The 24,110-nt window shown below is 54.9% G+C and overlaps 8 protein-coding genes across 8 annotated transcripts; 4 read left to right on the forward strand and 4 right to left on the reverse strand.

The window, feature by feature from the left end:
* Positions 1–3,280: 3,280 nt before the first annotated feature.
* Positions 3,281–6,490, forward strand: TBF1 (TTAGGG repeat binding factor; the record flags this gene model as incomplete). The annotated part of the gene is made up of 4 exons (XM_053194147.2): positions 3,281–3,347; positions 3,472–4,058; positions 4,175–4,757; positions 4,812–6,490. 4 exons carry the CDS (start codon positions 3,281–3,283, stop codon positions 6,488–6,490), a joined length of 2,916 nt encoding a protein of 971 aa, XP_053048344.2.
* An 834-nt stretch (positions 6,491–7,324) lies between these two features.
* N0V96_001564 (uncharacterized protein) lies at positions 7,325–11,706 on the reverse strand (the record flags this gene model as incomplete). The annotated part of the gene is made up of 9 exons (XM_053194148.2): positions 7,325–8,334; positions 8,400–8,880; positions 8,951–9,962; positions 10,022–10,399; positions 10,455–10,926; positions 10,995–11,211; positions 11,272–11,363; positions 11,421–11,583; positions 11,638–11,706. The coding sequence occupies 9 exons, from the start codon at positions 11,704–11,706 to the stop codon at positions 7,325–7,327; spliced, it is 3,894 nt and encodes a 1,297-aa protein (XP_053048345.2).
* An 836-nt stretch (positions 11,707–12,542) lies between these two features.
* Positions 12,543–13,885, reverse strand: N0V96_001565 (uncharacterized protein; the record flags this gene model as incomplete). Its single annotated transcript, XM_053194149.2, has 3 exons — positions 12,543–12,658; positions 12,722–13,532; positions 13,586–13,885. 3 exons carry the CDS (start codon positions 13,883–13,885, stop codon positions 12,543–12,545), a joined length of 1,227 nt encoding a protein of 408 aa, XP_053048346.2.
* Positions 13,886–14,305: 420 nt separating this feature from the next.
* On the forward strand, positions 14,306–15,362 carry N0V96_001566 (uncharacterized protein; the record flags this gene model as incomplete). Its single annotated transcript, XM_053194150.2, has 3 exons — positions 14,306–14,657; positions 14,741–15,300; positions 15,333–15,362. 3 exons carry the CDS (start codon positions 14,306–14,308, stop codon positions 15,360–15,362), a joined length of 942 nt encoding a protein of 313 aa, XP_053048347.2.
* A 1,753-nt stretch (positions 15,363–17,115) lies between these two features.
* On the forward strand, positions 17,116–18,959 carry N0V96_001567 (uncharacterized protein; the record flags this gene model as incomplete). Its single annotated transcript, XM_065756266.1, has 2 exons — positions 17,116–17,633; positions 17,699–18,959. 2 exons carry the CDS (start codon positions 17,116–17,118, stop codon positions 18,957–18,959), a joined length of 1,779 nt encoding a protein of 592 aa, XP_065615506.1.
* A 444-nt stretch (positions 18,960–19,403) lies between these two features.
* Positions 19,404–19,884, forward strand: DAD1 (Dolichyl-diphosphooligosaccharide-protein glycosyltransferase subunit dad1; the record flags this gene model as incomplete). Its single annotated transcript, XM_065756267.1, has 3 exons — positions 19,404–19,511; positions 19,594–19,656; positions 19,747–19,884. The coding sequence occupies 3 exons, from the start codon at positions 19,404–19,406 to the stop codon at positions 19,882–19,884; spliced, it is 309 nt and encodes a 102-aa protein (XP_065615507.1).
* A 94-nt stretch (positions 19,885–19,978) lies between these two features.
* N0V96_001569 (uncharacterized protein) lies at positions 19,979–21,226 on the reverse strand (the record flags this gene model as incomplete). The annotated part of the gene is made up of 1 exon (XM_053194154.2): positions 19,979–21,226. One exon carries the CDS (start codon positions 21,224–21,226, stop codon positions 19,979–19,981), a length of 1,248 nt encoding a protein of 415 aa, XP_053048351.1.
* A 904-nt stretch (positions 21,227–22,130) lies between these two features.
* On the reverse strand, positions 22,131–23,206 carry rho4 (the record flags this gene model as incomplete). Its single annotated transcript, XM_053194155.1, has 3 exons — positions 22,131–22,505; positions 22,595–22,798; positions 22,925–23,206. The coding sequence occupies 3 exons, from the start codon at positions 23,204–23,206 to the stop codon at positions 22,131–22,133; spliced, it is 861 nt and encodes a 286-aa protein (XP_053048352.1).
* Between the last annotated feature and the right edge of the window lie 904 nt (positions 23,207–24,110).

Here is a 24,110-nt window from a genome sequence, read left to right on the forward strand (position 1 = left end):
GTTGTTCGTGAATCTTATCTCTCATAAGACCATATGATGATGGCTGTGTGACAATGATCGTGACAGCCGCTGCCCTTACTTCGAGAACCATGGCTGATGAGGTCTGGGCGCCGAAGCAGGATCCTCGCCAAGGGTTCATGCCGTCAAAGGCACGCAGCTTGATATGTCAATTTAGGGGTCCTTTTCAAGTACTCGACGAATCAGGTCTAAGATAGGATGTTTGCTGTCTTCGGACACGCCCCCCGTGAAGAAGAGTACCGACACGGTGGCTCTCAAGGACTGAAGCGGCTCTCTCAGGCACCTTTCGTCTAGGAACCCTCGTAGCTTTGTGGCCAATGGCAAGTCAGCCTGGCCGTTATGAAATTTGACATGGAATGCCACTTCCTAGCCGAAGTTTCTTTGGCGGACGCTTAAGACTTAACAACGGGGAGTAGGAACGCAATTCTCCAGCACCGAGATGTACTCAGGCTGGCAGGGATATTCTTAGCTTTGCATTGAAGTTGCGAAGAATCTACATGTGCCGGAATAGTGAGTGCCTTGTAGTCATTATTCTTGGTATTCTTGACAGTAAGCTGTCCTGATGAGCTCGTGTGAACATTGCGGCCGTGGATAGTAGAGTTTTGCTTGGCCTGTGACTTAGTCTGTTTAAGCAAACCTCCCCATCATAGACCCAATGGCAATATCTAGAAACATTGCATCCATCTCGGATATCACTTATGTCTCCTCCGCACGTCTGTGGCTTTTCATGATATCCTGGACAGACTGCTCTATCCTTATTCCCCATCCATGCCCTCGCCTGTCAGTGGCATTGCTACTGAGAGTGTGTACCGAATTTTGAGCAGCCCAAAGTCTGGAAGATCTTCTTTCTTACCCGCGGTAATGTCGAATTCATAACCATCCTCAATGTACTCGCGTGTTTCATAGTGAACCATGCGAAGTGGTTTTCCAGACTGGGTGAGTCTTTCCCTGGAGACCATACAAGGGTCTGTGTTGATGTGTACACGTCGGGCATACATGAACTTGGAACAGCCGCGATATCCCACTGTGTAATCCTTTTCGCGATGGAACATTGGTTTTCGGAGCCATCTGAATCGAAGCCGAATTGAAAAGTCGGTTTGTGAAACGGGTTCGAGTGCAATCCACGTCTTCGCCCACCACTTTGAGAGAGTATCGTTGAGAGAGATTAGGTTCGCCGATGAGAACACAGTCGCCGGCGACAGGGAAGTGGTGATATACTTGCGAATCTCGAAGCCGAAATACTCTTCCGAATCTTCATGCGAGATGTAGTACAACGCTGCGGCAGTATTCTCGGCGGGGAAAGGAAGCACTAGGCAGGCCTTAGGATCGGCAGATTTCGTAACAACACAAGTGTCCTTGTCTCGAAGTATACAAGCAGACTACGCGAATCAGCATCTGCCTAAGCAAGTTTGTGGCCCGTATGTGCTTACCTGAGCCTGCTCAATGTCGCCCTTCAGAATGTCATCCATTTGAGAACATTCAGTGGCAATGTGTGGCAGCCGTTGGAGAACCGTCAGATCACCGGGTTTGGGAAACACTAGATTTTACCCACGTTAGCTCAGAAACCTCCCACAAAGTGTTGTGCACAGCTTACGCTCTTTGATAAGTGCTTCAAGAAAAATACTCGACCGTCCGAGAGGGCATTCAACTGTTTCTGAAGAGTCTTCATCGCCTATGCCATCTTTATTAGGCAACCTCGAGATGGCCTCAATCGGTGCCATCATGATTGATGCCCACTCTAGTCGGCTCACTATCGCCCTATCTGAAGGCATAGTGAGACACCAATATTTAGCGATTTCAAGCTTGGCGTCAATGTCGCTGAGGTAAGGAATGGAGGAGAGCTTGAGAGAATTTTGCAACGCGTCGATATGTTCATGCTTGATGTCCGGGTGACCCAGGTAATGCTTGATCCTTTCTAGGAGTAATGTTTTGTGCCCGCAGCATCATGGCTGGCCACCATTTCGAAGCTCTTTCCGATGGTGAATCAGAGAGGTAGGTATTTGTGAGCAAAGAGAAGGAAGATATGGCATGTCAGTAGATATGAGGAAGAAGTGGAAGCATTTCTGTTTGCCTCGTGCAAACGGTGCAAGACTGGAAGGCACCTGCCTAGCTGGCCTGACTTCGTCTGAAAGGAAAGAACGGCAGGCTGCATTCTGACCGTGAGGAACTTGGAAGGAGCGGCAAGGCAGAATAAACAGGCACTACCTGCCCTACTTACCTTCCCTCACGGTCCAGCATCCATCTTGTCGACTTCATTCCTGCCCGGCTCTAAGATTCAAACGCCTCAAACAGACGTCTGAGTCTGAGCCTATCCTCTGGGCTTGAGGATAGAGTAGGAATCATCGACATCTGCCTAAGGTATGATTATCACCGACTTACACGCCGGACTCGACGGGTCTCAAACATGAACGTATCAATCTCTTGCCTAAATTTCCAACGACCACTTCGTGAGCCGCTACAGTATAAAAGGATAATGATCAATCTACTGGAATGGCCTGTCAAAATGTGGACAAGAGCTCCCGGCGGTCGCGATTGGCAGAATGAGCCAGTGACATCTCGTGTTGATCCCCTGGTCATCAATCTCCAAGAACCCCAGACTGAAGGGGGTGAATCTGGGGAATGACGTCATGCGGGATGACAGCAATATGATTGTCCCTGAAGAAAAGGTATCCGTTGCTGGGTGACAGACTGTATTATTTGAGCATTTACAAAAGAGAGTACTCCGTATGCGGTGAAAGATAAGGCATGTGGTTTACTATCTAGATAGGATGAGCCTTGAGTGCTACTATTGGCTCGTTCCTGAGGCAGGATAGAATTCGATAGCAGCCTACCCAGAAGGTTTTGAGCTTCCCCGTCTTGAGAACGGAAAAATTGAGGGGTTGGGATGGCCATCTGGATTCGGCGTGTAGGTGGACGCGGCGCCGAGGGGCAGGGGAGACGAAAAAAAAAAATCGTTGCGATAAAATGGCTGAGTGGAGACCAGACGCATGGACCAAGTTGCATTTTGATTGCGCTGGCCAATCAGCAGTCATTCTTTACTGGGAAGCAGCGGTGAATTTTTTTGAGAAATCGCTCCTTCCTGTGTATCGGGAGTGACATCTTCTTTGGGGCAGATTATAAGGGCATCGGCGCTCGGATTTTCTCCCAAAAAGTTTTTCCGCCTCAGTCCAAGAACCGTCAAGATCACGACTGACCCCCCGCCATTGAGCTGCACGGCGACTAGACTGACCCCAAAAAGCTGTCTCCGTGCTTCTCGATGCTCATGGAGGGCATTGAAGCTATTGCCGAGTCGGCTCAGGCCGCCAAGCCTGAGGCGCACTCGCCGACAGGTATGCGCTTGCCTTTCCCGCCATCCCACCAAGCAAAAGATCTTCACTCGGCCTCGAAACGACTTGCACGCACCCGAGGGACGCCTTTGCGAGCGTCGCAAAACATGCTGACTTGTCGCAGTAGGACCAGAAATGAAGCAAGAGTCCCCGACTGTCACCACCAATCTGGGCGAGACCCCTCAGTTCCCGCTGAAGCGACCCCGCGATTCGAGCGCAGACGACCCCGAAGCCGAGTCCAAGAGGCTGAAAGTTGACGACGATCAACCCCCCCAACAGACCCCGGAGCAACAATCACTTGAGAAGTCACTCGAGCAATCACTTCAGGAATCACTCGAGAAGTCAATCGAAAAGTCGATCGAGAGATCACTCGAACAAGCATTCGAAGAATCTCAAGAGCAATCTCAAGCGCAATCTCAACAGCAGCCTTCAGAGCAGCCTCAAGAGAAACCCCGAGAGCAACCCCAGGAGCAAACTCAAGAGCAAACTCAGGAGGAAAACCACGACGACCATGCGGCTCTCGATCTTGGATTTGACATGGACGCCATGATCCAGGGCGTAATGATGGATATCAGCAACGAGATGAACAACGAGATGAACAATGAGATAGGGAAGGTCGAGGGTCTGGACGGCGTCACGGATGTCGATATGACGGCAGATCACTTGGCATCTGTGTCGCAAGACTCTGCCCCGTCAACTGACACACATGCCATTGTTCTCTCTGAGCCTTCGGCCTTGATGAGGCGCATAACCACCTCCTGTTTGTCAAACTTTGTACGTGGCGGTCTCGTCAGCTCTGGAGGCGCCGCTAATCATTTCTCAATCCTCAGGCTATGCAGCTCCTCGTCATCATGTCGCAACATGTTTACCACGACGTGTATCAGCAGTTACAAGACAGGGAATCAGACCTCTGCAAGTCCTTTAGCACACTCAAGTCTCTGCTCCGACAAACCCGATCGATCTACTCAACGACCGACCTTATCTTGGACCCCGCGGTGCTTGACCTGACTGCGCCGGATAACCTCACCGACATCCAAGTCGCCAACCTCGCCAGCTTCTGTTGCGAACTTTTCACCTTCGACGGCGAACATCAACTCAGCTCGAACGAGCTCTTGGCTCTGGAGGACAAATTTTTCACCGTCTTTCCGCCAGGCACCGAGGGCATTTCGCACGATATCTCTGAGCTCTTCCTCGCAGTCAAGACACAGCTAGTCATCGAGTCCGTGACATCAGCGAATCAGTCTGGGCCTGTTGACCAGTCGATTGCCCTGGCTTTCTCGTCTAGCCTGGAAGATAAGCTAAAGGCAAGACACGAAGGATCTGAGTTGACAGCTGAAGAGAGAGCTCTGGTGACATCTGTGGAGGAGCGCAAAACGTCTCTGATTACTTACGCGTCAGGACTCCCAGATACTGGTAAGTTATCGAGTGCAAAGGCTGATGAGGCCCATGACTAATACATCGAGTTAGTTCTACTGAAGATCGGCTATCCGGAGGAAGACCTATTTCACCAACTGAACGTGTACCTGCGCCAAAAGCTACAGTCGCTCTCTGGACTGGCCTCAAGACACGGCATCGATCTTCCGCAGATTATGACGAACGGAGACCTCGACGCATCGATGCCACCCGATCTCGACGACCTCGGAATCTCATCATTACTGGAGGCTACAGACGGACTTGTTGCGCAATATCTTCCTAGTGAACCGGTCGATGGATTACCTGCCGAACAACAACCGCCAGTTCCGACGACTGAGAGCAGTGTCCCGCCCCCCGAACCACCTGCGCCGGCGCCTGAAACCGCTCCCCCGGCGCCAACCACGAATGGTACCACGACTGAAAGTCAAGACGCGACGAATGACATTCTCGCGCTTGTTGCACAGAGCACACAGGAGTACGTTCGAACTACACTCAACAACCTGTCTCCAGCGCCCTATCAGCCAACCGTACCCACACCGACGGGCGCCGCTCCGGTTACGCAGACGACGTACCTCTCACATCTGCAACAAACCCAGCAACAATCACCGTACTACGGATACCCGCCACCAGTAGAACAACCACCGCAGCCTGCCGCTCATGAGAGCAACGAAAAGCTGCCTCCTAGTCAGAGCCTACCCAGTGCTGTGCTCTACGACAGGGCCCGCCAAGCTGCCTTGAGCAAGACCAATAACCAGCAGAGAAGAGAAGGCACCACTTCGACAAGACGCCCATGGACTCAAGAGGAGGAGAAGGCCCTTATGACCGGTCTCGACATGGTCCAGGGACCTCACTGGAGCCAAATTCTATCTCTGTTCGGTGCAGAGGGCACTCTTTCCAACATATTGAAAGATCGAACGCAAGTCCAGCTCAAAGACAAGGCCCGGAACTTGAAGCTCTTCTTCCTAAAGACAAACTCCGAGATGCCGTATTATCTACAAGCCGTTACAGGCGAGCTCAAGACAAGGGCACCTACACAAGCAGCCCGCAAGGAGGCTGAGGAGCGAGCTAGGATGAATTCAGAGGAGGAACAAGCTCGGGTACAGGGCATCATGACACTGGCGGGCGGGTTGCAGCATCCTCAGCATCCCCACCACCCTCAACATGCACAGCACCCGCAGCATCCACAGCATGTACAACACGCACAACATGCGCAGCACCTTCAGCAAAATAGAGCAAGCGTGACACCAGCGACTGCACCGAGCACGCCGTCACAGTCTGCCGCTCAGGTCTCGCATCACATGGCCGCCCATGCGACGACACCGACGCATGCTGCTGCTGCGGGCCCACCTGCCACGCCGGTACAAGCAACACCGACACATGCTCGAGTTTTGCCGGCCTCCTCGCCGTATGCTGCGACAGCTGCTCAATTACAAACATCTCACAGCTTGCCACAAACTCAGCCGCAGACGCCGACGCATCCCCACATCCAGCATCACTCTCACCCGGGAACGCCACAGCCGCAACACCATTCTCAACAGCCGCAGCACCAACCTCAGCAGCAGCATATCCAGCCGCAGGTCTCCCAAGCTGCTGAGACTGCGCCCAATTACACGACTGAGTCATCCGCAGCAGTCTACAGCCAAGAGACCGAAGATCTCAAGGAAGCCGCTCTCATGCAGAGTCTTAGGGAGCTTGAAGCATATAGCGAAAGCGCCAGCGCTAGCGTATCATAGAGTGACGACCTAATTATGGCTTCGTATCTTCATCAACCCGCCGTTATCAACGATTATTTCCAGAATTACTACCAACAGTAGGATAGGATCCGGTCTTGGAGAATTAGGCTTCAGGCTTGGGATACCTACTTTGACCGGCAATTACTCGGAAACATCATCCTACGCCTTACCGAAGACCAAGGCTGTTGTCAACAAAAGCCGCCGGGGGTGTGTGTCCAAGAGGGTTGTCAACCCGAGAGTCGATAATCTGACTACGAAAATCACTTGTTATATAAGGGACGGCATGCTTTTCCGTCCACACTGCGCAGTTTCTGGAGTAGAAAAAAAAGGGAGACATGAGGGACCGGGACAACAGGGCAAGAAGAAAAGAAAAAGGGGCGGCACCAAAAAGCGATTTTTTGTTTGCTCATGATACCACGATTGACAGAGAGGATTAAGGCGACGGTGGCGATTTTTTCGCCCTTATTTTAAGTACGCCCGGAACAGAGAATTGACTGCATAGCGAAAATGGAATGAATACAGAGCAGGGTTTTACTGCAGCGCTGGATGTCTGTCATTTTGCGAGTGACTTGACCTTGTGAATAAAGGCCTAATGAAGTCGAACGACTGCGCTCACTCGTAAGTCTGGGTGGAAGAGAGTCGAGAATACTGACTGTAAGCTTTAGACATGTTGATACTGTAGTCATTCAATAAGTGAAGATCGAAACCCCATTGAGCATGATTGACATTTCCATAATGGCGAATATTTGATGTCATATTTCGTGACAGTGTCAGCAGCAAGAATACCCCGGATATTACAATAAGCATGAACCCAACGCCGTCCCAAGATGCTCTCTATGCAGACTCTCCCATGCTCTGAATCATTTCAACCGTACCATTCGCAACACCCACAAACGCAGCCGCCGGCTTCGCCTCCCCCTCAACCCTATCCTCAGGCCGTCCGTAGCCACCACCGCCAGGCGACATGATAACAATGCGATCGCCCGCCTCCATCATGGCCGTGTTCTTGCCGCCGAGGTTCACGATGCGCCCGCTCTTCTTGACCCACACATTACGGCCCCGCTGCCCGTCCTCGCCGCCCGCCATGCCGTACGGCGCAAACGCCCGCCTCTCGCTGAGGATGCTGACCTTGATCGGGATATTGAACTCAATGTCCCGAATGATGCCGTCGCCTCCCGTGTGAGCTCCTTTTCCGCCGCTTCCCTCGCGCAGGCAGAACTGGCGGAGGATGACGGGGTACCGCCGCTCCAGCGACTCCGGGTCCGTGATGCGCGTGTTGGTCATGTTGGTGTGCACGCCGCTGACACCATCCCAGCTCGGTCCGCCGCCCGCGCCGCCGCAGATGGTCTCGTAGTACCCGAACCCGGTCTCCGGGTCGTCCGTGCCGAAGGTCAGGTTGTTCATGCACCCCTGGCTGGCCGCCGCCGCGTCAAACGCCTTGAAGATGACGTCGACGACGCGCTGCGAAGTCAAAACGTTGCCGGCGCACACGGCGGCATACTCTGTCGGCTTTAAGAGAGAAGCCTCGGGGACCTGGACGTCGATGGGGCGGATGGCGCCCTGGTTGAGCGGGATCTCGGCGTCGACCATGCAGCGGAGGGCGAAGATGATGGACGAGTTGCAGATTGCGATCGGCGCGTTCCAGTTGCCGTAGGCTTCGGGCCCGGTGCCGTGGAAGTCGAAGACGGCGCCGCCGGTGGTCGGGTCGATTGTGACTTTGAGCTGGATCGGGGTGCCGTCGTCCATGTAGTCGATTGCCTCGAGGGGTTTGCCTGCCGTGCGCTTGTGGATCGTCTTGAGCATATCGCGGACGGCGCGCTCGGCTGCGCCTTGGATCTCTTCCACTGTTTGGGGTGTTAGTATGGGTACCTTTCATTTCTGTAGGTGAAAGGAAGGGGAATGGACTTACTGTAGAACTGGACGACGTCGAGGCCGTAGTCCTCAATAAGCGAGTGAATCAGCTGGCTTCCGCGGTGGTTCGCCGCCGCCTGCGCCTTGATGTCGGAGATATTGTCGCGGAGGCACCTAGTGCCGGAGCAGCCGGGCGAGTGCGCCGGCGCCATGAGGAGGTCGGTGAGCTCCTTCTCCTTGAAGACGCCGCCCTCGACGACCTTGAAGGCCTTGATGACGGCGCCCTCTTCCCACAGCTCCTTGGAGTTGGGGGGCATGGAACCCGGGAGGATGCCGCCGACGTCGGCGTGGTGGCCTCGGGAGGCGGTCCAGAAGATGATCTTGCTGCCCTCGGCGTTAAAGACGGGGGTGATGACTGTGAGGTCGGGGAGATGGGTGCCGCCGCAGACTGGTGCGTTGGAGAGGATGACGTCTCCTGGCTTGAGGTTGTCGCCCCAGTGGTCGATCTGCCATTTCACAGCAAAAGCCATGCTTCCGATCTGTAAAACCACGTCTTAGTCTTTTTTCATCCAACCATGATTATATCTATTGAGTTTTGCGAAGACTTACCATGGCAGGGACGTGAGGGGCATTCGCCACGAGCCCGCCATCAGGCGAAAACACGGTACACGAGAAATCCAGCCTCTCCTTGATATTGGTGCTCACGCTCGTCTTCTGCAGCGCGCGACCAGCCTGCTCCGCAACGCCCATGAACCGGTGCCCAAAGATGGACAGTTGGATCGGGTCAATCGTCGTCGTGGAGATGGTCTCCTTGGTCCCAACGGCAACGTCAATCACAACCGTCTCGGAGAGCACCGTCGCCGCCGCATCGGGGATCACCACAATCGTCTGCTTGTCGTCCATGATGAGCGCGGGGCCGGCGATCTGGGTATGCGGCTTCAGACCCGCGAGGCCGTACACGGGCGTCTCGGACCAGCCCAGGCCCTTGAAGTAGACCTGCTTCGTCGTCTTGGCCGGCGGCGCCACGGTCGCCTCGGCAGAGGCAAGCTCCTTGGGCCAAGGAACGGGGAGCTGGACCGTCGTCTTGCCGATGGCGCGGACGCGGTAGTCGTCGATTATGACGTCGCGGCCGACGGGCAGGAATCCAAACTGCTTCTGGTGGGCGTCCTTGAAGGCCTCGAGGTAGCCCCCACTGGGAGCTGCCGCCGTCTCCTGGATCATGAGCGGGGTATCGCTGCCCTGGAAACGCATGTTGAGGTATCGCTCGCTCACGATGCGGTCCTCGGGGATGCGCTGCATGAGGAGGACATCTCCCGCCCTTTCGACGAGCTTGTCGAGCTCCGAGGCGAAAGTGGCGAGGTTGGCCTCGGTGTAGGTCAGGGCGCAGGGGCTGCGTTCCTCGCTGACGACGTCGGCGAGGGCCATACCGTAGGCGGAGAGGACGGAGGAGTACTTGTGGACGAGGACGCGGGAGATGCCGAGCGTCTTTGCAATGTCGCAGGCGTGCTGGCCGCCGGCGCCGCCAAAGGAGGCGAGGTTGTGCAGGCCCGCGTCGTAGCCTTTTGCTTCGGTGAGGGTGCGGATGGGGCGGCACATGGACTCGTTGGCGACGTCGAGGAAGCTGCGTGCTGCGTCAGTCTGAGAACTTTTGATGAGCTGAATTATCATAGTGTCACCTACCCAGCTGCGGCTTGTTCCACGGTCAAGGTGGTGCCCTCGTCCTTGTTGATGCTCGCCGTGAGCTCCTCAAAGAGGCGTCTACTGGCGTCGACATCCAGAGGCAGGTCCTCATTGGGGCCAAAGATCTTTGGGAAGAACTCGGGCCTCACGCGGCCGAGAACGACGTTGGCGTCGGTGACGGTCAGGGGGCCGCCCTTTCTGTAGCAGGCCGGGCCGGGGTGTGCGGAGGCACTTTCGGGCCCGACCTTGAACATGCCGCTCTGCCAGCTGAGGATGCTGCCGCCGCCCGCCGCGACGGTGTTGATGTCCAGCTGGGGAGTCTGGACCATGACACCGGCCGTCGTGGTCTCGAAGACTTGCTCGAGCTCGCCGGCATATCTAGGGCAATGTGTCAGTATCATATTCACGAAGTGAGATTCTCATTTATCCATACCTTGAAACATCAGTACTCGTGCCGCCCATATCAAATCCAATGACAGGTGTCTTATCCGCGTCATCATAGCACGTTCTAGCGTACCCAACGACACCACCAGCAGGCCCAGAAAGAATGGCCCTCAGACCAGACAGACCAGAAAACTCGACCAAGCCGCCATCGCTTTGCATGAACTCGCACCGGCAGCCGCTGTTGGCGAGGTCCTCGAAGCCGGACTCGAAGCCAGCAATGTAGCGCTTAATCTCGGGGGTGAGATAGGCGTCGGCGGTGGAGGAGTTGCCGCGGGGCACGATCTTGACGACCGGAGAGAGCTCGGCGCTCGGTGAGATATGTGTGAAGCCGATGTCGGCGGCGAGCTGTGCGATGGCCGCCTCGTGGTCGCGGAAGGTGTAGCTGTGCATGAGGCAGACGGCGATGGAGCGGTAGCCCTCGTCGTAGGCTTCTTGGAGGGCCTTTCTGGATGCCTCGAGGTCTGTGGGTGAGTGGTTGTGTTAGTTTGTGCTCGCTTTGCAGAGGAGAATGTTCAATGGATGAGTTTACCCAGAGGCTCGAGCACCCGGACTGCTTCACCGGTGACGCCGGTGACGAGAGCGGGGTCTGAAGAGACGTCGATGGGTTCGGGCTTGTTGTTTTCTGACCATGCGTCCAGTGTCACGCGTTCTGGGATCTCAATGACTTTTGAGTATAGTACGTCGGGTTTGCGGATGGCGAGGTCGAAGAGTTTCGGTCTTGACTGGTTGCCGATGTGCAGTAGATCCTGAAAGTCGATTGTAAATATAGGAGCTCCCGAACTTTTGATTTAGATTGTCGTTCTTACCTTGAGGCCCTTCGTCACAGCAAATACTGTGCGTTCTCCTTTCCTTTCGAGGAGAGCGTTTGTGGCTACTGTAGTTCCCATCTTGATAGACTCTGTGTAACACTGTCAGCGAGGGCGTCAACAGCCCGGCGAATTCATCTTTCACGTACCAACACCTCTTAGGGAGATCTTCTTCCCCTTGGGATATTCCTTTCCTGTTGCCTTTTCCAGGACTCTTCTAATCGCTTCGACTGGGGCATCGGGGTAGTTGCTGGGGTCGACTGACAGCAACTTGACAAGAATGTCATCTTGGCCGGGGACAGATGCAACGCACTGAGACGTTAGTATTTCGTTACCTCAGACACTCTCCAAATGACCAAGACTCACATCCGTAAAGGTGCCACCGCGGTCGATGGAGATTCTGATTCCCCCGACGGGGCCCGGAAGTGAACCCATGATGACTAGTTCTCTGAGTTTGTGGTGGTATTACTGGAAGTAGAAAGGCAGTATCTGAAAGTATGGACTTCAGATTCTCAGAGATACCAAGGGCTTCGTGAAGATGAATGAAATGGAAATGAGTACTATCGGATTAAGAAGTGGTTCAGTGAAGCTGGAATTCGCGATGATTATACAAGTTCGCATGAAGGTCGCGGGCAAACACTCGATAAGCCCAAAACGGCAATCCCCCGAAGCCTTCCCCCACAAATGTCATCGCCGGAGCTCCCTCGGCAGGTGGCTTCGGAGAGAAAGCCAAAGAGTCTCGTTGACTTGAGTTCAGTTGTTCCCACTCTACGTTGGTTGCGGATGCTCCACTTGGTGCATTTTCATAGTCAAGATGGAAAAGTTCGGATAGAAGGACGAAGTGGAGGCGGAGTGAGTAAACGGGGGAAGGAGAGCTCCTTCGTCATCTGCCATTTAGAGATCCGATAAGCGATGAGATGCGTGGTCGAATCTGAATCGACCCCTTTTGCCCCTCAGCGTCCCCGCGGAGAGATGATTGACGGCAGCGGGGTCGGTGGTTCGGCTTATCAGCTTCGGGAGGGGCAGCCGAAGGGCGGAGCTCCGCTCTGGCGGGCGACGGGCGTCACTGGTGTAAATACCTTCGGTATGTGTTAGCATCATCCTTGGTCTAATTGGTCTGAGTGATCTTCGGCATTGTAAGTCCGGTGCTTTTCATTCAGAGGAACTCAACTGCATAGCGATTTCGGACGTGAAGATGGGATTATTCTTTGACAATGTAATGTGATCATTATGAGCTATGCTAATGGTGCTACATTGTGGCTAATACACGATCATTGTACACTCCGAACCGTCTCATCAAGAGCCTTTGCAAAGTACTCTACATTCTTCTCATTCAAACCCGCAATTGAAATTCGTGATGTGTCGGCCATGTAAACGTGGTATTTCTCTGTAGATCAAACGTTAGTAACTCGTAAAATAGACTGATACTTTCTGGACGGGAATGACAAACCTTCAAGGTGCTGAACCTGCGTCTTGGTGATACCAGTATACCCAAACATGCCGCTCTGCTTCACGATATGCGACCAATCGCCCGGCGTCTGCAGCCGCACAAGCTCATCGTAAACCTTCTTCCGCATGGCGCGGATACGGCCCGACATGGTAACCAGGTCTTTAGCCCACTGCTCCTTGACATCCGGCGTCCCCAGCACCGCAGCCGCGATGCGCGCGCCGTACGCAGGCGGATTCGACACCGTCGCCCTCTGCACGTTCTCCAGAATCGAGTTGACCGTCTTGGTCCTCTCTGCCGTGTCGGCCACAAACGTGACGGCGCCGACGCGCTCGCCATACAGACCCATGTTCTTAGCAAACGACATGCACACGGCGGCCTCGAGACCGAGCTCGTCGACGAAATAGCGAATCGCCCAGGCGTCGTCGTCGACGGAGCCCGAGTTGAAGCCGAGGTAGGCCGAGTCGAAGACGGGGAAGATGTTCCTCTCGATAATGGCCGAGGCGATCTGCTTCCACTGCTCTTGCGAGGGGTCGCAGCCCGTGGGGTTGTGGGCGCAGGCGTGCAGGATGACGGCCGAGGTGGACGGGTCGGCGGCCTTGAGGGTCGAGATGTAGCCGTCAAAGTCGAAGGCGCGGTCTTTGTAGTAGGGCAGGTGCTTCACCTCGAAGCCGAGGGAGGCGAAGAGGAGTTCGTGGTTGGACCATGTCGGGTCGGTGATGTAGATTGTCTTGATGTGGGCGGCGGCCTTCTTCAGGGCGAGGCCGGCGAGGAGGAGGGCGCCTGTTCCGGAGAGCGATTGGCATGATGCGACCTGTGAAGTTGGTCAGTTAAGATAATATTAAAGAGCCTGATGCAAGCACTTACACGGTTCTCTGCAAATGCCTTTGTGGAGCTGAAAACGAGCTTGACGGCTTCATCGCGGAAGGGCTTGAACCCTGCGATAGGGAGATACTCATGCCCAGGCTCTCCAAGGGATGCTTCTGCCAATCTCACAGACGGCAAGATCCACGGTTGACCGTTCTCATCGCGATAGGTACCTTGGCCGAGGTTGACTTTGTTCGGATCCGTGTCAGCGACGTACCGCCTGGTGACATCGAAGATGGCGTCGGGCGGGATGAACTCTGCTTGCTCAAAAGCTGACGTTTGCTGCTTGACTGACCCCATTGTAACTATTTGTCTGAATTGCTGTGAAAGTTCGAATATGTGAAACTACAATTCTCTCATTGAGAGACGAAAGGTCGCGACGGCGAGGTATGAGTAGTAGACCAGGGATCTCGGGACCCCAGCCGACTCGGAGTTGGAACCCGGTCAAGGGTCCGGCACCGGCCTGAGTCGAGCTCGGATGAGGGGCCCGCGGGGTCGCAGTCCACTTTGATGGAGTGCTCCATCTTGAGATTATCAAATGCTCCGAAACTTACGGGTCAAGACCGAAGCATGTCATTTCGGCGGAGGGACGATATGGGGATGAACGAGCCAAATAAGAGTAGCTAGCAATCCCTCTCATGAGGGATTTCGTAGGTGTTGTGGATTGATATTGTTAAGATTATTTTATTTCACTGCATACAGTACCTCAGACCAGACAAAATGGCCCCTCGTGCACCCCCTCGCGGCATCTACGCCCCCGTCGTGGCCTTCTTCCACGAAGACGAGACTCTCGATATCGAAGCGTTGAAGACTCACATTACGCGACTCGCCAAGTCGGGCGTGGCCGGCCTGGTCATCCAGGGATCCAACGGTGAGGCGCCGCATCTGCTCCACTCGGAGAGGCAACAGGTCATCGCGACGGCGGCCGAGGTGCTCAAGCAACACGGAAAGCCCGAGGCCGTCATCATCGCCGGCTGCGGCGCGCAGAGCACACGGGAAACGATCCAGCTCTGCACCGAAGCCAAGGAGTCGGGGGCGGACTACGCTCTCGTCCTGTCACCGAGTTACTGGAGTGAGTTGGCTTGGGCCACTAAGCCGTCAAAGATGAAGCTCCAGATCTGCCAGCATACTGACACGCTTTGCGCATGACTTTAGCCGGCGCGATGCAAAAGCCCGTGATCCAAAAGTTCTTTGACGATGTCGCAACAGCATCGCCCATCCCCATCCTCCTGTACAACTTCCCCGCCGTGACATCGGGCATCGACCTCGACTCAGACCTCATCGCCGACCTGGCGGCCTCAAACCCCAAAGTCGTGGGCTGCAAGCTCACCTGCGGCAACCTGGGCAAGCTGCACCGCGTAGCGCACGACGAGCGCATCCCTCAGCCTTTCGCCGCGTTCGCGGGCAAGTCGGACTTTTTCCTGCACGGGCTTGTGGCGGGCTCCAACGGCGTCATCGCGGCGGCGGCCAACTTCACGCCCAAAGTGCACGTCAAGCTGCTGGAGCTGTACGATACCGGCAAGCTCAAGGAGGCGACCGAGCTGCAGACGAAGCTGAGCCGGGCGGACTGGGTGCTGGTGCAGCTGGGTGTCGCCGGGTTGAAGGCTGCGCTGGATAGGTATTTCGGGTATGGTGGTGGACGCAGCAGGCGGCCGCTTGGCCTCGTTGCGAGCGCCAAGTTCGAGGGAGAAAAGGATGCGGTGCTCAAGGACTTGGTAGATTTGGAGAGCTCACTGTGAACCTCCAGCTGGACATGATGGGAACTGATGAGGAGTAGATAAGATAAAGATAAGATAAGATAATACCACTTTCATGATAAGATCAGCATCTTGTGGCGACAGCTGGCACAGGCTGCGTCACCAGCTGCTACCGGTCGTCCGATCAATCACCAGTTGAGTTCCCGGTCTTCTTCTCTTTCGTCTTCACTTCACACTTTTTCCGTCGCTCATCTCGACCTCTTGACTTGCCTTACGTACTCGCGCTCCGTTTGCTCCTCGAAGCCACTTGCTTCACCGCAGATCTCGACTCGATCCGTTCTTTGCTGGATGTCTAAGATTCGAACTTTTAGCCCGCGACGCCCGGCTGGACTAAGGTGCCTCAAGAGACTTTAAGCTTACTGGACCAACTCCAAAGAGTTCCTTATCCGTCCCTTGTCGACGAGGGCATGTGAACACTTTGGTGTAAGCCCATTGGACAGACTCGACCGGGGGTGGCTGATAGCACGAACTGATGCTGGAAGCTAAACAGCACTCCAATGTCCATCGCCTGCTCCCAGCCACCCCAGATACTTTCTTCATCTTCACATTTCCAGACTAAGCAGAACGGATCACTGATGTGGACTGTTCTAGTTGTCCGCGGCATCTAGACCCAGGTTGTCGGGTCATAGCCATACTCTTCTACCCAGAGCCCCAGCTGTCTTGGCTACCTTGTGTTGGTCGACAAATTACAGATCATCGTCGAGAAAAACCCAAGACATGTCGTGAGCAAGGCAATCAACAGTCATGTCAGACAGTCTCAATTCAGCCCAATTCCCCCGCCTGATCGTCGCTACCGTACGTTAAAAACGGCCGCTGCAACCAGCTTCTTCTGGCCGATGCAGCCGATTGCGGCATCCCATCGCTCCCTCTCACCATTTTTCTTCTAAGCGCCAAATGCATGAGTGGCTTGCTCCATCATTGGCCGGAGCTATCGAGGATAGCTGATAACGTAGCTTGGAGCTCAATCGCGCCATGCAGTCACCCCGCACCTTGGCCTCTTGAGTTCGGCCCTCCGTTCACAACTCACAGACACACACACACTCTCTCTCTCTCTCTCTCTCTGTCTCTCACCTTATCACCTCAACAGCCTCCAACTTCCTTCACCTCTCCCTTATTTGGACAACTCACTTGGCTCGGCTTACTTGAAGGTCAGCCATGTGCCGCCATCTCCACTCTGCTAGCATGCAGACACTGTAGATCCTTGCTGCGCTTCCCACGCCATCCCGCGTCGGCCCCATCCGTCACCACCGCCATCGTCGACCACCCATCTGTTGGAGTTGCAACGGTAGTCAAAGAAGGACAGTGCCGCCCGTCTGCCATGTCCGGCTTTATACCCTGACTCGCTCTGTCGCTCTGGGCCTCAAGCACGTCATGTACTGCCTACATTACCCCTCCGAGACAAGCGTCCTCTGGGGGAAGGAAAGACACTCGATGGCTTATCGAGGCGACATGCGGTGAGAAGCTGTCACTCATGTTCCCCTCTGAGGTGAAGATGGTGTAAGCCCAGCTAGCTTCCCGCCGCCGCCTTGCTGCATGCGAGCCTTGCATGCTCCGGTCCTTCCAAGCTCTCCTCTGCCTCTGAACTGGTGGTCTGGCTTTGTTCTTTTAAGCCGAGCTCTCCCCTCCATCCTCTTTATCGAGTAGCCGTTCGTCTGTATGTGATTGATCTCTCCGTTGTCTTGAGCTTCCTGTTACCTGTGTAAAGCCGTGCTGCAAGTTCAGCCACCCAAATCTCGCAACCGTATGATACACAACCCAGGCCTCTCGCCCGCCATGTCTACCCTATCTTTGATTGTCTTCATTGGGACCCTGATCGCAACGACTTCGGCCGCGCCCTCGACCCCTTCAGTATGGGCGTCCGTCGCAATGGTCATGCACGGTGAGCGCACGCCGGTGCGCAGCGGGCTCCAAGATACCCTGACTCCCTTGGGTGCTCAGGAAATGTACGCCCAGGGAAGCGCTTTCAGAAGTCGTTACCTGGCCAGCGGAACGCCCACCAACACCTCCGAGGGTCGCATCACGACCCGTGCCGCGATCAAGGGAATTGCGCGGAACGTGTATGAGCATGAGCAGCTCTCGATCCTCTCTCTCCCTGATGCCCACATCGCCGCCGGCGCTGCTGCCTTCATGCAGGGTCTCTACCCGCCCATCACCCAGGCCTTCGCGGCCGATACTGGCGGGACCAACATCTCGTACTCGACAATCTCTGGAAACACCACGCAGTATCCTCTGGGTGGCTACCAATACCCAATCATTGAGACGCTGGGACTGTCTGACGATAGGTCGATTGAGTAAGTTCCAGTTTACCGCAAATCATGACGCTCCTCGAGGACTGAACTGACTTTCACTCGGCAAGTGTTCGGGGCAATACCGAATGTCCGCAGTGGAAGATCTCGACAACGTATGTCATGCAGCTCGACCCGTACATGCAGACCCTCGAGCAGGCGTCCCGCCCCGGCTACACATCCCTCTTCAACACGCCGCCACTAAACGACGGAGACATCTCGCTCGCGCACGTGAACTTCTGGAACGCCTACGACATCTACGACTACGTCCGCTACCGCTACTCCCACGAGCAGGCCGTCTACGACGGTCTCCAAGACGGGTATGCGCAACGCATCGAGTTCCTCGAAATGTACGCCCGCCTCCAGCAGCTCAACATGACCTCCAACCAAGCCGTCTCGGGGCTCAAAAAGGGAGACATGATCCGCACCATCGCCGGCCGGACCTTTGCGCGCAGAGTTGTCGACGCCCTCGAGGCCAACGGCAACTTCGCCGGCTACTCCAACAAGATGACCCTCCTCTTCAGCTCCCAGGAACCTTTTCTCTCCTTCTTCTCCCTCGCGGGACTCCAGAAGCCGAACCAGACGCTCTCCACGACCCCCTTCTGGAGCCTCCCCGAAAACGGCGCCGCCATGGTCTTTGAGCTCGTCGGCGACCAGCCCAACGAGCCAGACACCTATCCGACCGAGGAGAACCTCTACGTCCGCTTCCTCTACCGCGAGAACGCCGATCCCGGCACTCCCTTCCTCGAGTATCCCCTCTTCGGCCTCGCCGAGGGCGACACCCGCGTGACGTACAGCTACTTCAAGCAGGAGATGTCCAAGTTCGGCATCGACACGGCGACGTGGTGTAGCATCTGCGGCTCGATCCAATCGTTTTGCGACTGGCAGACCACAAAGACGACGCCGACCGTCGGCGAGGCCATCCGCTCGGCTGTGCAGAAGCCCGTTGTCGCGGGTATCATTGGCGCCATCATCGTCCTCGCCGTCTTAGGCCTGGTCGTTGTCTCGGGGGCTGTTCTTGGTGGTTTCCGGATTCATCGTGGCGGAGCAGGAGGAGGAAAGGACGGCAATGGCCGGATCGCCGGGCTTGGCGGGTTCCGGGCCGCTGAAAAGATGGCTAGTGACCCGGACCTGGCTGTCTCTGGGCGCGGGGTGCGACACGAGCGCCAGGGGAGCTGGGAGCTGCGTAACGGACGGGAGGTCTCGGGAGGCGATGGCCAAGCGGGTATCGCTGTGGACAAGAGTGCGTCGACGTTCCAGGCGAAGCCTGTTGATGATGATGTCATTAGTGTCATGGGGGCTTCGCCTGTGAAGCCCAGCGAGAGCGTCTGATTGAAGGGTACAGTAGACGGGCTTTTTTATGGTGGGATGATGGGATATTGACTCTCTTCTGGCTTTCGTTTATGATACCCTTTTTTTTGATACCCTTCTTCACGGTCACTTGCTGGAACATTCTTTGCATGGATACAGGCTTTCTCTTTCTCCATAGTCTAGGGCATCGTGGGTACATATACTCATCTTTTGATTTAAAGTTTCCAGTCTTTGCAGAATGGCATCACTGAAGAGCGTGAAATATACGCCACAAGGATCAACAATACTCAGAGACACCCACAGTGCTCCGTACAGTGCTATACCCACAAAAGAAACTGTACAACCAACCCCACCGCAGTGACCTTCCATCCAAACCCCGCCATCACCGCCAAAACTACAATTCCTCTCGACGCGACACGCGAACCTCTTCCTTAAACCTCCAAAGACACCGAGTCACCAAACAACATGTCGTCACATCAGCGGACTTTCTCCCACTCGCAATCCCAATCCGGAACGAGGGAAAAGACCTATTTTGAGCAACAGCGCGAAGAGCTCATCGGCGAAATCGCAATGGTAAGCCCCCCCCTGGTTCCCCCGAGCGATGATGCAGTCAAACAAAAACAAACAATTTGAGAAATGCTAACGAGAAACCCAGAACTTTGAGCAAGTCCTTGCCAACATCAACAAGCTCAATCGTTCGCTCGAGGCAGTCATCACGGTAGGCAGTCTCCCCCTCTCCTCCCTTTTCGAATACGCTGGCTCTTAGAACTCGGACACTAATTCGAGGCGGTCGTCACCCGCATCGCAGGTCGGAAACGAGTTCTCCTCCGTCGAGGCGCTGTGGTCGCAGTTTGAAAACGTGATGGCGAAAGAGCCCGAGGAAAACAAGCAGGGCGATACCGAGGAGGGCAGCGACGACGAGGCGAAGAACGAGCAGAGATCATGATACCCACCAGCAACGAAATACCTACTTTGATTTGAACGATGACATTTTTCCTACACGCGCGGCGTTACCATGCCATTTTTCTACGTTGCCAGGCTCATCTCATCATAAGGTACTCGGCCGTCGTCACCCCGCGATAAGAAGCACCCAAACGCCCAGTCGCCTTAGCCTTGTTCACCACCTTGCGCCTGCTCTCCGCGTCCGGCTTCTTCGCAAGGTCGCATAACCCACCCACCAAATCGCCATAATTCGACTCTCTCAGCTTCTCTAACCCCTCAGCGACAGCAAGACACCTCTCTCCTCCCTCTGTCAGCGCTCTAACCCGTCTCTGCAAATCGACGCTGAGATCTCCGTGCTTCACCAGGAACAACTGCTCGAGCGAAGCCGCCATGATCTCTAAGCGGACCTCGTCCATCTCGTTCCCGGGTTTCCTGGCGTCGCGGTCGTCTTTAAGGTGCTGGAGCTGTTCAACAAGATGGCCAAGATCATCTTCTGTGGGGTTATGTGCGTAGTCTTCCGATTCCGAGGGCAGCGTCACCATCGGCTCCATCTCGAATCTCATCTCCTCGACGGTGGTATCTTGATCGCCTGTCGCAGCAGTAGACGCACTTTCGACAGGACTGTCCCCGTGTCCATCAGGAACCGGCCCGCTACTGCTGTCGCTGCTCATAGCAGACATCCGCGCCTCAACGCACTCCAACTCGTCCCTCAGAATTCTCTCCCGCCACCCAAGCACCTTCCACCTTACCCTCTCCCGTTCAAACTCATCTTTTGCCTCACCAACAACTCCAGCCAGTCTCTTCACATCCTTGCCTAGACCATCCGCCGTCCTGCAAAGCCCAGAAAACGCATCGGCAACCCGGAGATGCGTCATACCGACAGTCTTGGACGTCTCCTGCACAACACAGATATGCCTCCTCAGCAGATCCCTCTTCTTCCGCCCTTTACACGGGAAACACCTCTCTAAACCCGTCTTCTTGGCAGCGCGTTGCGCCAAACTAATGAGAAGCTTCTCGACGTCTCCGGCGGCGGCTCGGCACTCTGCCTCTGAGTTGATGTAAGGCTCGCTGCGCACCTCATCTTCCAACTTGGCGAGCGCGTCGTTGAGCTTGGCAACCTGAGCATAAAGGCTTGCGACGTCGACGGATGATGGTAATTCGAGATGTCCGGGATTTAGGCTCAAATCTGGGCTTGGGCTTGGATTTGGGTTTGGGTTTGAGTTGCCAACGTTGCTCTCGGTTCGGATCAGTGTGGTGGGTCGCCCGTCGTTGGTGTGATGCGCGAGATCACCTTCTCGCGGGAGATCGGCGATCAGAACCTGGCGTGCCTGGGCAGAAGAGTCCATGGTGCGTAACGATCGGCTGGTGTCAATTTATTGCAAACCGGATGAATCGATTATTTTTTTTTATCTAGGATTTGGTTTTGTAGTCGAATTGATGAAGAAGTGCATCCCACTCTAGAGAATCCCATTCATATCAGTCCCCCAACGGACCTTTCTCCGATCCCTCGTTGGACTCAATTTCAACCCTACCTTGCTAGCCGTACGAAGTTTTGTCTCTCATGAACTGCTGAGCCACGGCACTGGGAAACTTGAAAATTTTGGCAGAGGACAGCGTTCTTCACTTTCATCTGACACATCACTTATGGCACAACGTAACAATTGATTTGATGCTTTTAACATTTCATGTTTCCTATCCCTCGGGAATGCCCTATCTAGACAGAAAACCCCATGCTGCTACAGGAGAGGAAAAAGAGAAAGGAAAATAAGAAAATAAGAAAAATTACCCCTCAAGGTGCAAGAGGTTACCTGATGGTTACAGAAAAAAACTGATCAAAGTCTCCCCTGTACCCGCTCCGTTTGTGTGTGTGTTGGCGTTTGTTTGGCGTAAAAAAATAAAGGGTATGGTTGAGTCTAGAGACTCGGATGAGAAAACCACTCACTTTCCCTCCCACTCCCTTTGTTTCGTTTCCCACTTATATACCATTCGTTCTTCTTCATCAAACAACAAGAAGAAAATCTCTCTCCCAACATCCCTTGTAGAGGGAAAACTTTCGTCTCCGGTCTAGAGTTCATCCAGCCCTAGAGCAGGAGACGCCCCCCTTCGCTAATGGTGGCGCATGCTTTCTCCAGATCGTAATAGTAGCAGGTCGTGACGAGATCATGCAGATAAAACAAAAAGTCATTCATTACGCCCTCCGCCGGTGTCCAATGCCTCTTCGTTACAACCCCGAGGTCCTCAGTAGGAACCTCACAGAATCTTGCAATTCCTCTTCTTCTTCTTCTTAAGAGCGACGCCAGGAAAACCTGCGCTGCTTCCAGGTGGACCACTGGGTGTTGACGGGGAGGCGGCAGCTTGAGCTTCCTGGTTTTTCCGATCATTGGCGACGACCGTCAGGATGGCCTGTTCAAAGATCTCGTCCACGCCAGTCATCTCCTTGCTGCTGCACTCTACGTACTGAGCACCCATCTTGCGGGCAACGGCGCGGCCCTGCTCCTGGGTCACGGGCGTGAGACCTTGTGTCTTGAGCATGTCGATGCACGTTTTCTTGAAGCGGAGATCGGACTTGAGGCCCACGAGAACCAGAGGAGTGTAGGGACAGAAGTGGAGGACTTCGGGGTACCACTGGCAGGAGAAGAAATTAGCATTAGTGCTAAATGGCGTTGCCCCAAAAAAGGAGGGGCATGTTATCTGAGGGGCGGTGGTTAAATTACCTTGTCCATGACGTTTTCAAGCGAGTTTGGGCAGTCAATCGCAAAACACACAAAGATCAAGTCGGTCTCGGGGTAAGAGAGCGGTCGCAGTCGGTCGTATTCCTCCTGGCCTGCCGTGTCCCATAGCGCCAATTCCACTGTTTTGCCGGACGGTGGGTGCGTTGGGTAGGTGATGTAGTTCTCGAACACAGTGGGGACGTATTTCTGTTGTCGCCAGAGTCAGCATTGTTTTGGCTCATTTCGCTCCCCAGCGACAATCAAATGACGCAAATGTTGCGCTCGAAAGGAGTCGAAATTTGTGTTTTTTTTTTTCTCTGTGTAGATACTCACCTCTGGAAAGTAGCCTTGGCTGTAACTGATGAGCAGACATGTCTTGCCGCAGCCGCCGTCGCCAACGACGACAATCTTCTTGGAATAGGCAGGACCTTCGGTGACGTGGGTTGCGGCGCTCTCGCGGCCTGTTGAAGAGCTCATTGTGGTGCTGACGGTGCCGTCGCTACTCCTAAGGCGCGTGTTGCGGCGGGAAGTAGCCGGGCGGCCGTCGTCGTACTTTTCGCTAATGTTCTGAGACGAGTTGTGGTATGAGTTGCGGTATTGGTATGAGGACGCCATAGTGCGGCAGACTCGAGCTGTGTTTGAGGTGCTATGATGCGATGACGAGGGAGGTCGTTTCGCGGCGTGGCCCCTCGTGCGTGTTTGCGAGATGGGTTGATGTGATGATGGGTAAGATAGATACCGGGGGCCGGTGCGTGCGCTCGTCTGGGGGTGGAAGGGGGGTTGTTGGGGAGACTTGAGTGGTTTGTGCTTTTATGCGATGTTTCCCGGGTTGTGTGTATGCTGCTTGTTTCTTGTTGCGATGGAGGAATACTGCCGATATTGATATCGCCGCTTCTCCTCGAATGAGCCTCCTCGCTTCGTGTTCAGCTACTTGCCGTGTTCAGTCGAATGCCGTTGAGATATGGTTAAGTGTGAGGAATGCAATACGGGGAAGAGACGTTGGCACGTTGCGGCGTTTTGGAGTTGAGGAATGTTGAAAAAGGTGCTTGGTCTGGCTTGGGATGGTGTATTGTATGGGGGTGGGTTTGTGTGCGAGGTGGATGGGCGGGTTGTGCTGTGTTCTTGAGGAGAAGGAGCGGGAGCAAGGAGGGCAATTGTAAACAAGTCGACGGGGCAACCAGCCACTTCTTGCCGGGGTGATGACGGCAGGCGCCAGAGGAGCCACAACGACAACGCAAAAGTGGATCCGACGAAAGCGCGCTAAGGCGGATCAATCGAACCCCTGGCTGTGGCCTGGCCAAGGAAGGTTCCCCCCTGCAGTCTGAAAGCGGACAGCTCCCGTCAGAGTTTTTCCGGTGCCCTTCCCTTCGCCGGCGGGACTACGGGACGAGAGATAGGTGGCCCAAGCTCCAACCCCACCACAGCCTCCCTCAAAACCGCGACATGAATTTTTCAGTCATCCCCTTCCGTCTTCAACGAACGCGTCGTCGACCTTCATCGAAGGCTCATATTTCGCCAC

The sequence above is a fragment of the Colletotrichum fioriniae genome (assembly GCF_027942845.1).
Source record: "Colletotrichum fioriniae strain IMI 355084 chromosome Unknown scaffold_1, whole genome shotgun sequence".
Classification (NCBI taxonomy): domain Eukaryota; kingdom Fungi; phylum Ascomycota; class Sordariomycetes; order Glomerellales; family Glomerellaceae; genus Colletotrichum; species Colletotrichum fioriniae.